The sequence below is a fragment of the Centroberyx gerrardi genome, chromosome 8 (genome assembly GCF_048128805.1).
Source record: "Centroberyx gerrardi isolate f3 chromosome 8, fCenGer3.hap1.cur.20231027, whole genome shotgun sequence".
Lineage (NCBI taxonomy): Eukaryota > Metazoa > Chordata > Actinopteri > Beryciformes > Berycidae > Centroberyx > Centroberyx gerrardi.
The window spans coordinates 11,921,747-11,933,592 of record NC_136004.1 but is presented as its reverse complement, the minus strand read 5'-3'; the positions used below and the strand labels follow the sequence as shown (position 1 = coordinate 11,933,592).

General features: G+C 40.1%; 2 protein-coding genes across 2 annotated transcripts; both read left to right on the top strand.

The window, feature by feature from the left end:
• On the top strand, nt 1-3,792 carry LOC139931065 (E3 ubiquitin-protein ligase NEURL3-like). Its single transcript, XM_071924466.2, has 5 exons — nt 1-147; nt 1,973-2,482; nt 2,636-2,818; nt 3,323-3,563; nt 3,634-3,792. The coding sequence occupies exons 1-4, from the start codon at nt 117-119 to the stop codon at nt 3,469-3,471; spliced, it is 873 nt and encodes a 290-aa protein (XP_071780567.2). The 5' UTR covers nt 1-116; the 3' UTR covers nt 3,472-3,563; nt 3,634-3,792.
• A 3,750-nt stretch (nt 3,793-7,542) lies between these two features.
• LOC139931181 (E3 ubiquitin-protein ligase NEURL3-like) lies at nt 7,543-10,682 on the top strand. The gene is made up of 4 exons (XM_071924621.2): nt 7,543-7,653; nt 9,121-9,630; nt 9,784-9,966; nt 10,471-10,682. The coding sequence occupies exons 1-4, from the start codon at nt 7,572-7,574 to the stop codon at nt 10,647-10,649; spliced, it is 954 nt and encodes a 317-aa protein (XP_071780722.2). The 5' UTR covers nt 7,543-7,571; the 3' UTR covers nt 10,650-10,682.
• Nucleotides 10,683-11,846: the final 1,164 nt, after the last annotated feature.

The following is an 11,846-nucleotide window of genomic DNA, read 5'->3' as shown; positions in this document are numbered from 1 at the left end:
TAAAGCCAGATATCACTCCCACTTCACGAGAACAGCAATCCATTCACCCAGAAGATACAGATGTACGCACATCTTCTCTGAAGACACTAAGACATTTTCTGACTGGACTCTTCAAGATGCTGAAGGAGAAAGTCCACAGGACCTCTGGTAAGAAATCTGTTTTTGTTTGGTTTTATTGTTGACTCTTGACAGAATACTTAATATGCAATATTAAGTACAGCAGTACCTTATATATCAATGAGGCTCTGTATATCACAATTTTCCATTTAGATAGCCATAAATGAAATAGAATATTTAGAATAGAACAGAATATCTGGGACAATAAAAACTGACTTGACTTGGTTTTGATTACAAATATAGCAGGCATAATTAAATAGAAATACTAATTTTAACAAAAATTATTGAGTGATCTCAAGCAACAAAACTGAGATCATTTTAAGGCAATGGTACAATTAAGCTATATTCAATAATGCAATACGATGATAGGGAGAGATTTAGCAACACCAGAATAACTCCTGACATCTACTTTTCCCTTCATTTAGATTAACTAGTTAAGGGTTTTTTTAAATATAGGAATTGTATATCATGGAAAAAATCCTTATTTACATACTTATCCTTTTCTTAAAAGCTATTCCTTAATAGCTATTTTCCTAACGGTAAGGAATTTTTTTTTTTTTTTCAAATTCTGATTAAATAATTCTGAATCTTTCAGTGCAACTCAGAAGCAAGGGGGGATGTGAGCCCACGCCTATATATCACTTGACATCATTTAATCATGTGTAAAGCAGATGATTAACAAGTGAGGCATCAGAGCTTCAAATAAATTTGGGGGAAATGTGTGAGTGTTATGACCTATATTATGAAGTGTAACATAAAGCAGATAAGAAAGGACTGGAAGTCACACACTTGGTTATCTGGTTAGGACGTTTGCTGGAAATGTATCTCACTGATGACGAAGTGGCTTTACAGAATAACTCGTAAATGGTATTGCTACAGAGGTGTAAAGCAACAGCAGGTGTGTCGAGTGCTATTGTGTTATAATGTCAGTTCATCAATCAACAAAACTCTTTTCTTCTAGCAACTCTATGAATGCTATGATTGAATACAGTATTCACATTTGTAAATATTTGCACAAATCATTTGCTGCATATTCAATAGGTTCTTCAAATGTGAAAGTGCAACCTGCTGATTGAAATCACTTTTGTTATTGCTGGCTACTGTTCCAACTGTTGTAATAGTTGTAATAGCTAGCAAAGGCAATTGTGTTACTGCTTCACAATCAGTTTTATTGTTAGAGCAAAGCAAATGATTGACAAAGTATCCGGGTTCAAAGAAAATCCAAAGGCAATATATGAATAGTTTGACCTTGTTCAAGAAGTGTGGGTGTTATGGTACTAGGCAAATAAATTGTTTTTATAGTAGTCTATCAGTCATTCACATTTTTACCTTCTTTTTCTTTATCTTATCTTCTTTTAGCTTCTTTATCTTTACATTTGTAGCTTTCAATTTCTATTGATAATTGGACCAGCCTCTTACCGTAAATCACTGCCGATTGGAGATCTGGCCACACACACTAGATTAAAGGACATTGAAAGTGAATGATACTTGTAAACTAATATGTAAAAAATATAACTGCACAAGTGCAATAAATACATCAATTTAAATTATCTCCAGTATATTCACATATTCTCATAATCCAAAAATATATTGCAACACAATTTATTGTTTCAAGGTCTACATCAAAAATCCATTGCATTAATGCAACAGACATAATATTTACTGGCTTGTTGTTTTGATTCTCTGTGGCTACATGTGGATTGTTTTGCTGATGTCATCTACCTGATTGGACCGAAAAAGAATTCATGCTATGCAAACATCCGTTGTCTATTTTTGCCTTTAATCTTCATCTCTTTCACAACAAGATGCCTGCCAGTTATTTAACCATTTTTTTGTGTTCTCTTGTCTACTGTAGGTTTAGAGATGTCACACAGGTGTGGGCTGTCTTGCCTGGGTCCTTTAACCCTCCATGATCAGGCTGTGGGAGAACTGATCAGCCTGAGCCAGGGGGGGCGACGAGCAGAGAGGACAGGAGACACGTTCAAGAACGGCCTGGTGTTCAGCAGCCGCCCAGTGAAGGCAAGGGAGAGGCTTCGTCTGAGAGTGGAGAAATGTTTGCCAAAGTGGCATGGAGCGCTGCGCCTGGGCTTCACCAACATCCCACCCACAGCCAGAACTCTGCCTCTGCCCATCATGGCCATTCCCGACCTCACCGAAAGCCCTGGGCACTGGGCTGCCGCCGTACCTGAGACCCACTGCTATGCAGGGTCAGAGCTGGAGTTCTGGGTTTCTAATGGCGGCAACATATATTACTGCAGGATGGACGAGGGCAGGAAGTACAAACTGCAGTCTGGGGTAGACCTCAGCCAACCGCTATGGGCCATGATAGATGTCTATGGACAGACATGCTCCCTTCTCCTACTGGGTAAGTTTACAGGCAACACTGACTATGCAGTGCAGCCTGTTCTTCTTGTTCTTATTGAATTGGAACCGATTCTAAACATGATCAAACTTGCTTGACATCTTGGGTTCCATGCAAAATAAAAGTAAACAATTTTTATGTTATTCTTTGGTGCAGGCTCTGAGAAAAGGCATCTGTCAGGCATGAGAAAGTCCTGTCCTGCACCTGAACAGTTTCCCTCTCCTGACGTCGACAGCCACTGCAATTTGAACCATATTCCCAACGTGTACTCTCGCTCAGGAAGCCTCAGTGACAACAATGACAATCACATGTTCTATCTAACGATGGAGCTTCCACCAGGTAAGGCGCAGTCATTAAAACATGGAATAGCTGTTACAGATCAGTAGTTCAACTAGTTCACCTTCTTTTGCTTGGCTGACCTAAAACCATTGTCAGGATTAATATACAGTTGTAGCTAAACATTGCCAGAAACCTTCAACAACTGTTAGTCATCACAGTCATTTGAATTGTAGCTGCAAGAAATGTATAGCACATGAAAGTCTGATGTCAACAAGCTATTTGATAATACACTATTAATGTCAGTTAAATTTGCTACCAACTCAGTGGCTACAATATAGGTCAGGGATGCACAATTGTGTGCCGAGAATCTGCAGATTTTCATTCCAACCAAAGACTCAGGAGATCTCACACATTAACACACAAAAGAGGAACTAATCAGTGAAATCAGCTGGTGTTGTCTTTGGTTGGAATGAAAACCTCAAACTTGCTCTTGGCTCTTCATGGCACATAGTTGCCTAGTTCTGATGTAGGTCATGTAATGTTTACCCTCTATTCTGATTACAGACTCAGAGACTGTAAAGGACTGTGTGGTGTGTATGGGAGAGAAGGCCAGCATCAGTCTGCCTTGTGGCCACCAGTGTTTATGCAGCCCCTGCGCCTGCAGAGTCATCCAGGAGTTTGGCACCTGTCCGCTGTGTCGACAGGACATCTGACAACAGTGGACACAAGCTGATGAGTGACTCTGAGAAAGAAAGCACTGTGAGAAAAGCTGAGGAAATGTGTAAATCCTTGTTAATATGTGAATGTTGTACAGCATTTGTGAGATGCATTTAGGTGTTGAGGCGATGCTGATTGCACATGATCTCCAACTGAAGAATTTTCTGACTATGCAAAAGATTGTATGGAATTGTATCATATTATTGCTCAAAAGATATAGAAACTGCACATGCACTTTAATTAAACAAGGATAGAATCAAGCATCTATTCAATAACAGCATAAAAAAGAAAATGTGATCTGTAATTGCCATATTTTTATAACAGTAAAAAATCAAGTGCAATGTAATGTAATTGGTGATTTTCAATGTAGCACATACTTTGGAGATAAAAACATGAATGATTAGGTCTGGCTCCAAGCTATATCACAGACATTTTAGCTCCCTAAAGGACTTTGTAAACTCTGTTTTAAGAGCTTTAGGCACTTTTTTATTTTTTATTTCCTGTTTAAGCTGTATATGGTGTCATGTATATAGTAATATTTATGTATTTTTTTATTTATGTGTTTATAATGTGTATGTGATAAACTTCATGAATCTATTGTGCCAGTTTGGATAAGGTTAGGGTTAGAAAACAACAAAAACAACAAAACTTGGTTTGAAATCTAATTTAGCAAGATTTGTCATAGACTGTCAATGATAACCACTATTCTGTTGAATAACAGTGAGTGCCATTGTGACTGATTCGATCACAATGGCTGTAGTCATTCTGTATTTATTACCATATTTCATGTGTCTCAAATGTTTTAAATACATTGATGGTGGATGCAGGCTGGTTCATGACTTTGATTTTGGAATAAAGATTCTGGCGACATCTATCTGTAGTCATGTTGTAAAATATAAATTCCATGCAATTCTCATTAGAACCACTAAGAGGCAGTGTTCATTCCTCAACAAAGCCTATTCAAGTGAAAGAAAATGATTTTTTTGTTGAGTGCATTTTGTTCACTAGATGTTAGGAATGGTAATTTCAGGGTTGATAATAATTATCATCTTGAAAACACACACAATACTAGCACTTGGCAGAACATTGCAACACTCATAGAAGCAATGATCCATTCACAATCACTACAAATAGATCATTAGTGGCCTAATGAAACATACTACTATTAATCATGGCTCACACGTCTCCACGAGCGTCAGTAAAGTTGCTGAAAGTGTGTAACATGGACTAAATATCATTCCTTCCTACAGTATTGAATTGTTTGCTGTTCATTGTGACTGGTGAGTCCACTGACAGTAATCCAAGGCGTCAATGAGGTGCTGCTGGTCGACATGAGTTGTCTCCAAGGTCTGAGGTGGAGACGGACTCGATGAGACGGTGGGAGGGAAAGAGAGAGAGGGATGTGACCTTTGGTTGGTGATCTCACAGCCAAGCTGTTAAATATTTATCTTGGATGGCAGAGCTGAGAGCAGCTTCTGGACTCAGAGTGGTGGAATCCAGCAGGCCGCTGTGGGCTCAGGGGATTTCTCAGGACAAGGAAATATGGGAGTGGGAACAGACTGATAGAGCTGTCACTTATCAGGAACTCAGCAGAGCTTGGAACGGACACACAGGGACTACAGTAAGTAACGACACTTTGCAGCAAAATGTGATAGTATGACCCTGATTCTTTTCTGAGGCCCTCAAGTCTCTGTGTGTGTGTGAGCCTAAGTATGTGTGTGTATACATTTGCACTTGTCCACAAGTACACCTATACTTATACTACCTTGCAAGGTGACAGGTAAATATGCTAACTTCACTAACTGAGCCATCTGGATGATCTCATGGGAAGCTCACTGGACCCTCTTTTGTGTCTGAGATGAATGTGATACAAGATCTAAGACATTGAATAATGAATGTGTGTCACAAAGACACAAATTACAAAAAAATATAAATAGACCATTGACTCGTCTTTGTTAAACTTTAGCCACTGAACCGTCTAGTTTATTGCTAGGTTCTCTGGGAGATTAAACTGCATCTTAAAAAGTGAGCTGATTGTGTTTGACTGCGGCTGACTGGACCACTCACCTGCAACGTGGAGTGGACTTTATCTACCTGCTGAATAAGACACTACACCAAAGCCAAAAACAGCCTGTCAGCTCATTAGATTTCAGGTTTTACACTGTTTTCATTGGGAAGAGCTGCGGGCAAACTGGTAATCTTAGGTTCATTGAGGCAAGTATGCGAGAGCAACAGAGGAACTTGAGAATGTTCTTCATCCTTCTTGGACTGTTGTCGGCTCTGTGGTTTGATCACTTTGAGATATGTATCCTAACGGACATATTCAACTAAACAGTTTGAATGTTGATTCTTATCTTTACACACACTGTATCTTCTGCTTTGAATATTTATTCCACTCTGATGATACCATCAAAAGGACAGTCAGACAGAGGGTGTGATAGAGTTGTCAGACAAGTCCTGTCGGGGTCCTGAGGTCCTGCGGGTTTGGCACCATCATAATGGGGCTTGACCAGGTGCTATGGGATTCCTCAATGCTGCCCAATTGCAGCATCTTCTGGACCTCCTTGCGAATTGCCACCCAGCGTGCTTCGGGTATCTGGTAGGGGCGTTGGCGCACAAACTTCCCAGGTTCTGTAATGATTTTGTGGGCTATGACTCGTTCCCCCCAGGATGTCTGAAAAAACATCTTGGCACTGAGATGTCAAGTCCTTTAGGTCCTTCTGCTGCTGGGGTCCGAGTTGCTCTGCCATTGGGACCGTTGTCCTGGGGAGAAAGCTCAGTAGGCAAAGCAACTGTGGGTCCTATCCACCCATTTCTTTAGCAAATTGACTTTGTGCACTTGGCCTTTTTACCGGTTGCGCTATCTCACCCGATAGTTGACAGGCCCGGTCTTCAACATCACTTCATGAGCCATGCTAGCATGTCAGGAACACTCGCTAGTTGGGACCAGAACCAGTACCTTCTCCCCTGAACTCAGATATACGCTGCCCTGTTGTACACATGTGCCTGCGCAGCCTGGGCTTCCTCCATGTGGGAACGGACCTCATGCGGAAGACTAATACCATAGCGGGGTAGTATTGCTGCCTTTAGTGTGCCGTAATTGCTTCAGCTGTCGGTACATCCTGACATGTCTTCTGTGCTTCTCCTCACTCCACTGCTGGCCATTTCTCTCTGGTGGCCATCCTCGCGAACATCTCCAGGTAAGCTTTTATCGTTTTCACGGTACAATTTGGTGACAACGTAGTGGGGGACTCATTCTCTTGCCTTCTCCTGGGTGTATGTAGTGATCAGAGTGCCCGCATTCTCCACCATATGTAGCACCCTGATCATTGAGAGGCAGACCACAGTAGGAGATTGAAGGACAACAAGGCAGTTCTTCAGTGTTCAATGAAAAACAGTCAGTTTATTAAAGGGAAGGCAAAGGGAGTTTGGGAGCAAAAGACAACTATGGTATCTTCTCGGACCAGGGCAGTTAAATTTTGGCAAGTTCCTTTCTCCTCCTGGAGAGACACAGACAGAAAGAGAGAGCAGGTTAGTCCACACATCATAAACCAAATCTCTTACTTGGTGGGGAAGAGAAGCATAGTACAGCCGTCATCTGTCCTTCCTCTCTCCCAACTGAGGTGCTCCTTTGTTTTAACCAGCTTGATTGGTGATTACCTCCAGCAGAGCATAGATGTTGGATATCTCCAACATCTATCTATGGAGGTACTTGCAATCAGTGATGAATCCCAACTGGAGGCAGTTATGAAATGGATGCTGTCCTGGTATCTGGCTCCCTCTGTTGGTGCGATGTGTGCATTGCTGAGAGGGGATGCCACATTAGATTGTGGATTTACATTTACTGTCAAAGCTATTCTGAAAGTCACTTATTTAGACAGGAATGTAAACATTAGCATTACCAAGCCACTCTTCCTGTTTCACTAAGTTTACTTTACTTTTCCAAAGTGGAGCCCCTCCCTCCAGCCCTTCCCTTTTACTTTCCATGTGCTGCCTAATATGTTTTTAATTTTTTTTAGGCACATGTGCAGAGGTTTCCAGGTATCACTGCCACTTCACGAGAACAGCAATCAATTCAACCAGAAGATACAGATGCATGCCCATCTTCTCTAAAGATACTAAGACATTTTCTGACTGCCTCTTCAAGATGATGAAGGAGAAAGTCCACAGGACCTCTGGTAAGAAATCTGTTTTTGTCAGTTTTGTTGTTAACTCATGAGTACTTAACCCTTGTGTTAACCCTTGTGTTGTCCTCGGGTCAAAAATGACCCATTTCAGAGTTTAACAGCAGTGAAAAACCTCCTAAATGTATTTTTTTCTGCATGAAATTCGATGACTTCTCCTGGAGTGATCTTACAATTAGAAAAAGTGAAACATTTATCTTTTTTATATTTTTAGATAAGCTGTACACTATCAGGGTACAAAGATTGTCTTTGGGTCATTTTTGACCCGACAGTTATTAAATCAATTACAGACTAAATAAAATTTTATAAAAAATGTATAAATGATTTGTAGTAACTATGAAGCACTCTTTTTCTCGTGATAAAAATGGTTTTCTCACAAGAAATAGAGTCAGGGGTGGTTCAGTACTAGTCTACTTATGATGTATATTTTACAGTAAAACCGTACAGCACTGTACAGTGTACCATGGTGTACACTGAATAAATACAGAATACCTTGACTGTGAGGTAGGAAAACACAGTTCTTCCCCAAGTTGTTGATATGTGATAGGTTGTTTCTTCATGCAAAATAGATTTTGGGTTAAAAATTAAATGAAGAGGCTTTATACTAGGAGGGACAGTGAGACCGGGTCATTTTTGACCCAAGGACAAGGAGAGCATACAGAATATGAAGATATCACAAGGGTAAATATGCAATATGTAATACACAACTGTACCTTATATATCAATATGGTATTCTGTATATCAAAATATAGGGAAACATTTTTAAGTTAAAGTTCATAAATTGGCACACACCAGCCAAAAGGAAACTTAACACAATAGAGAGTATTTAAATTTTGACCTATGTTCATGCATTAGAGAAACTCTACTAGCTGTTGTGTCACCTTGTTGGTTCCGTAAGGATGATTTATTTAAAATAAAACTAGAATAATTCTATTTTGGATATGTCTTCATCATTGTTTATAAATCCTGAGAATTGTCAGATGTTTTTTTTTTGCTAATATAACACTTGGAGACTTGGACTTGGACTCGAACCCCTGTGGCTGGGACTTGGACTCAGACTCAAACACAAATGACTCGATCATTCTATTGCAGCACAATTTATTGTTTCAAGTTCTGCATCAATAATTTATTTTTATTTTTATTTAACATTTATTTAACCAGGCAAGTCATTAAGAACAAATTCTTATTTACAATGGCGACCTGGCAATCCATTGGCAATAATCGACCTGGCAATAATCCATTGCATTAATGGAACAGATATAATATTTACTGGCTTGTTGTTTTGATTCCCTAGTGGCTACATGTGGATTGTTTTGCTGATGTCATCTACCTGATTGGACAAAAAACAGTTAATTCTATGCAAACATTTGTAATTTTCCCTTTAACCCTCATGTCTTTCACAATGAGAACTATGCATTCCAGTTATTTAACCATTTCTTTGTGTTCTCTTGTCTACTGTAGGGTTAGAGAGGTCACACAGGTGTGGGCTGTCTTGCCTGGGTCCTTTAACCCTCCATGATCAGGCTGTGGGAGAACTGATCAGCCTGAGCCAGGGGGGGCGACGAGCAGAGAGGACAGGAGACACGTTCAAGAACGGCCTGGTGTTCAGCAGCCGCCCAGTGAAGGTAAGGGAGAGGCTTCGTCTGAGAGTGGAAAAATGTTTGCCAAAGTGGCGAGGAGCGCTGCGCCTGGGCGTCACCAACGTCCCACCCACAGCCAGAACTCTGCCTCTGCCCATCATGGCCATTCCCCACCTCACCGAAACCCCTGGGCACTGGGCTGCCCCCATACCTGAGACCCACTGCTATGCAGGGTCAGAGCTGGAGTTCTGGGTTTCCTTTAGTGGCAACATATATTACTGCAGGATGGACGAGGGCAGGAAGTACAAACTGCAGTCTGGGGTAGACCTCAGCCAACCGCTATGGGCCATGATAGATGTCTATGGACAGACATGCTCCATTGTCCTACTGGGTAAGTTTACAGGCAACACTGACTATGCAGTGCAGCCTGTTCTTCTTGTTCTTATTGAATTGGGAACAATTCTAAACATGATCAAACTTGCTTGACATCTTGGGTTCCATGCAAAATAAAAGTAAACAATTTTTATGTTATTCTTTGGTGCAGGCTCTGAGAAAAGGCATCTGTCAGGCATGAGAAAGTCCTGTCCTGCACCTGAACAGTTTCCCTCTCCTGACGTCGACAGCCACTGCAATTTGAACCATATTCCCAACGTGTACTCTCGCTCAGGAAGCCTCAGTGACAACAATGACAATCACATGTTCTATCTAATGATGGAGCTTCCACCAGGTAAGGCTCAGTCATTAAAACATGGAGTAGCTGTTACAGATCAGTAGTTCAACTAGTTCACCTTCTTTTGCTTGGCTGACCTAAAACCATTGTCAGGATTAATATACAGTTGTAGCTAAACATTGCCAGAAACCTTCAACAACTGTTAGTCATCACAGTCACTTGAATTGTAGCTGCAAGAAATGTATAGCACATGAAAGTCTGATGTCAACAAGCTATTTGATAATACACTATTAATGTCAGTTAAATTTGCTACCAACTCAGTGGCTACAATATAGGTCAGGGATGCGCAATTGTGTGCCGAGAATCTGCAGATTTTCATTCCAACCAAAGACTCAGGAGATCTCACACATTAACACACAAAAGAGGAACTAATCAGTGAAATCAGCTGGTGTTGTCTTTGGTTGGAATGAAAACCTCAAACTTGCTCTTGGCTCTTCATGGCACATAGTTGCCTAGTTCTGATGCAGGTCATGTAATGTTTACCCTCTATTCTGATTACAGACTCAGAGACTGTAAAGGACTGTGTGGTGTGTATGGGAGAGAAGGCCAGCATCAGTCTGCCTTGTGGCCACCAGTGTTTATGCAGCCCCTGCGCCTGCAGAGTCATCCAGGAGTTTGGCACCTGTCCTATGTGTCGGCAGGACTCGGCAGGACATCTGACAACAGTGGACACAAGCTGATGAGTGACTCTGAGAAAGAAAGCACTGTGAGAAAAGCTGAGGAAATGTGTAAATCCTAGTTAATATGTGAATGTTGTACAGCATTTGTGAGATGCATTTAGGTGTTGAGGCGATGCTGATTGCACATGATCTCCAACTGAAGAATTTTCTGATTATTCAAAAGATTAGGATAGCTATTCAATAGCTATTCAGTAACAGCATAAAAAAGACAATCTATGATCTATAATTGCCATTTATAACAGTCACAAATCACGTACAATGTAATGTAATTGGTGATTTTCAGTGTGGTGCATACTGGAGATAAAAGCATGAATAACTAGGTCTGGCTCCAAGCTATATCACAGACCTTCTAACACCCTATAAGCCATGTGGTCAGCCTCAGATCCTCAGGCAGGAGGAGCTACGGCTAAAATAACCCTTATATCATATTTTAAATCACTTCTTAGAACCTATTTTTATAGGCTTGCTTTAATGTGATGTCTTGTTTCCTATTGTTTTTACAATTGATTTATTCCTACCCTTTATGCTGATCTTTTTTTTTTTTAATCTTGTTTTCATTTTGTGAGTGTTTGTTTTTATTTGATTGTTAAAGCACATTGTAAACTCTGTTTTAAAAAAGGGCTATGCAAATGAAGTTTATTGTAATTATTATTAGCATGTTTTTAAGTGATAATAATAATCATAAGTGATTTAATCTGTAATCTTTGGCTAATAATACCTGGCCACAGGGACTACAGTTGAAAATTAGCCAGTTGGCACATTTACCCTCGGGTCAATCAATGTGCACTGTCCCTGTTTAAAATGTAAAAAAAGAAAAGAAAAAGATATGTTGCCATGTATAATTATAGAGTAATATTTATGTATTTTTGTATTTATGTATCAGTGTCATAAAATTCATGAATCTATTGTGCCATGGGTAGAGGTTAAGGATTGAAACAACAACAACAACAACATCAACAACAAAATATGGTTTGAAATCTGAACAAGATTTGTCACAGCCTGTCAAGGAAAGCCACTATTCTGATCAATCAAGATGGCTGTAGTCATTCTGTATTTATTACCATATTTCATTATTATAGCTTTGCAGATAAAGCACTGTTTATTAAAATGATTTAAATACATTGATGGTAGCTGCAGGCTGGTTCATGACTTTGATTTTGGAATAAAGATTCTGGCTACATCTATCTGTAGTCATGT

Coding starts and splice junctions, on each gene's coding strand:
- LOC139931065 (XM_071924466.2), top strand. CDS start 117: ATGCTGAAGGAGAAAGTCCACAGGACCTCTG. Junction 148..1,972: donor GAAAGTCCACAGGACCTCTG/GTAAGAAATCTG, acceptor TGTCTACTGTAG/GTTTAGAGATGTCACACAGG. Junction 2,819..3,322: donor AACGATGGAGCTTCCACCAG/GTAAGGCGCAGT, acceptor TTCTGATTACAG/ACTCAGAGACTGTAAAGGAC.
- LOC139931181 (XM_071924621.2), top strand. CDS start 7,572: ATGCCCATCTTCTCTAAAGATACTAAGACATTTTCTGACTGCCTCTTC. Junction 7,654..9,120: donor GAAAGTCCACAGGACCTCTG/GTAAGAAATCTG, acceptor TGTCTACTGTAG/GGTTAGAGAGGTCACACAGG. Junction 9,631..9,783: donor ATGCTCCATTGTCCTACTGG/GTAAGTTTACAG, acceptor TCTTTGGTGCAG/GCTCTGAGAAAAGGCATCTG.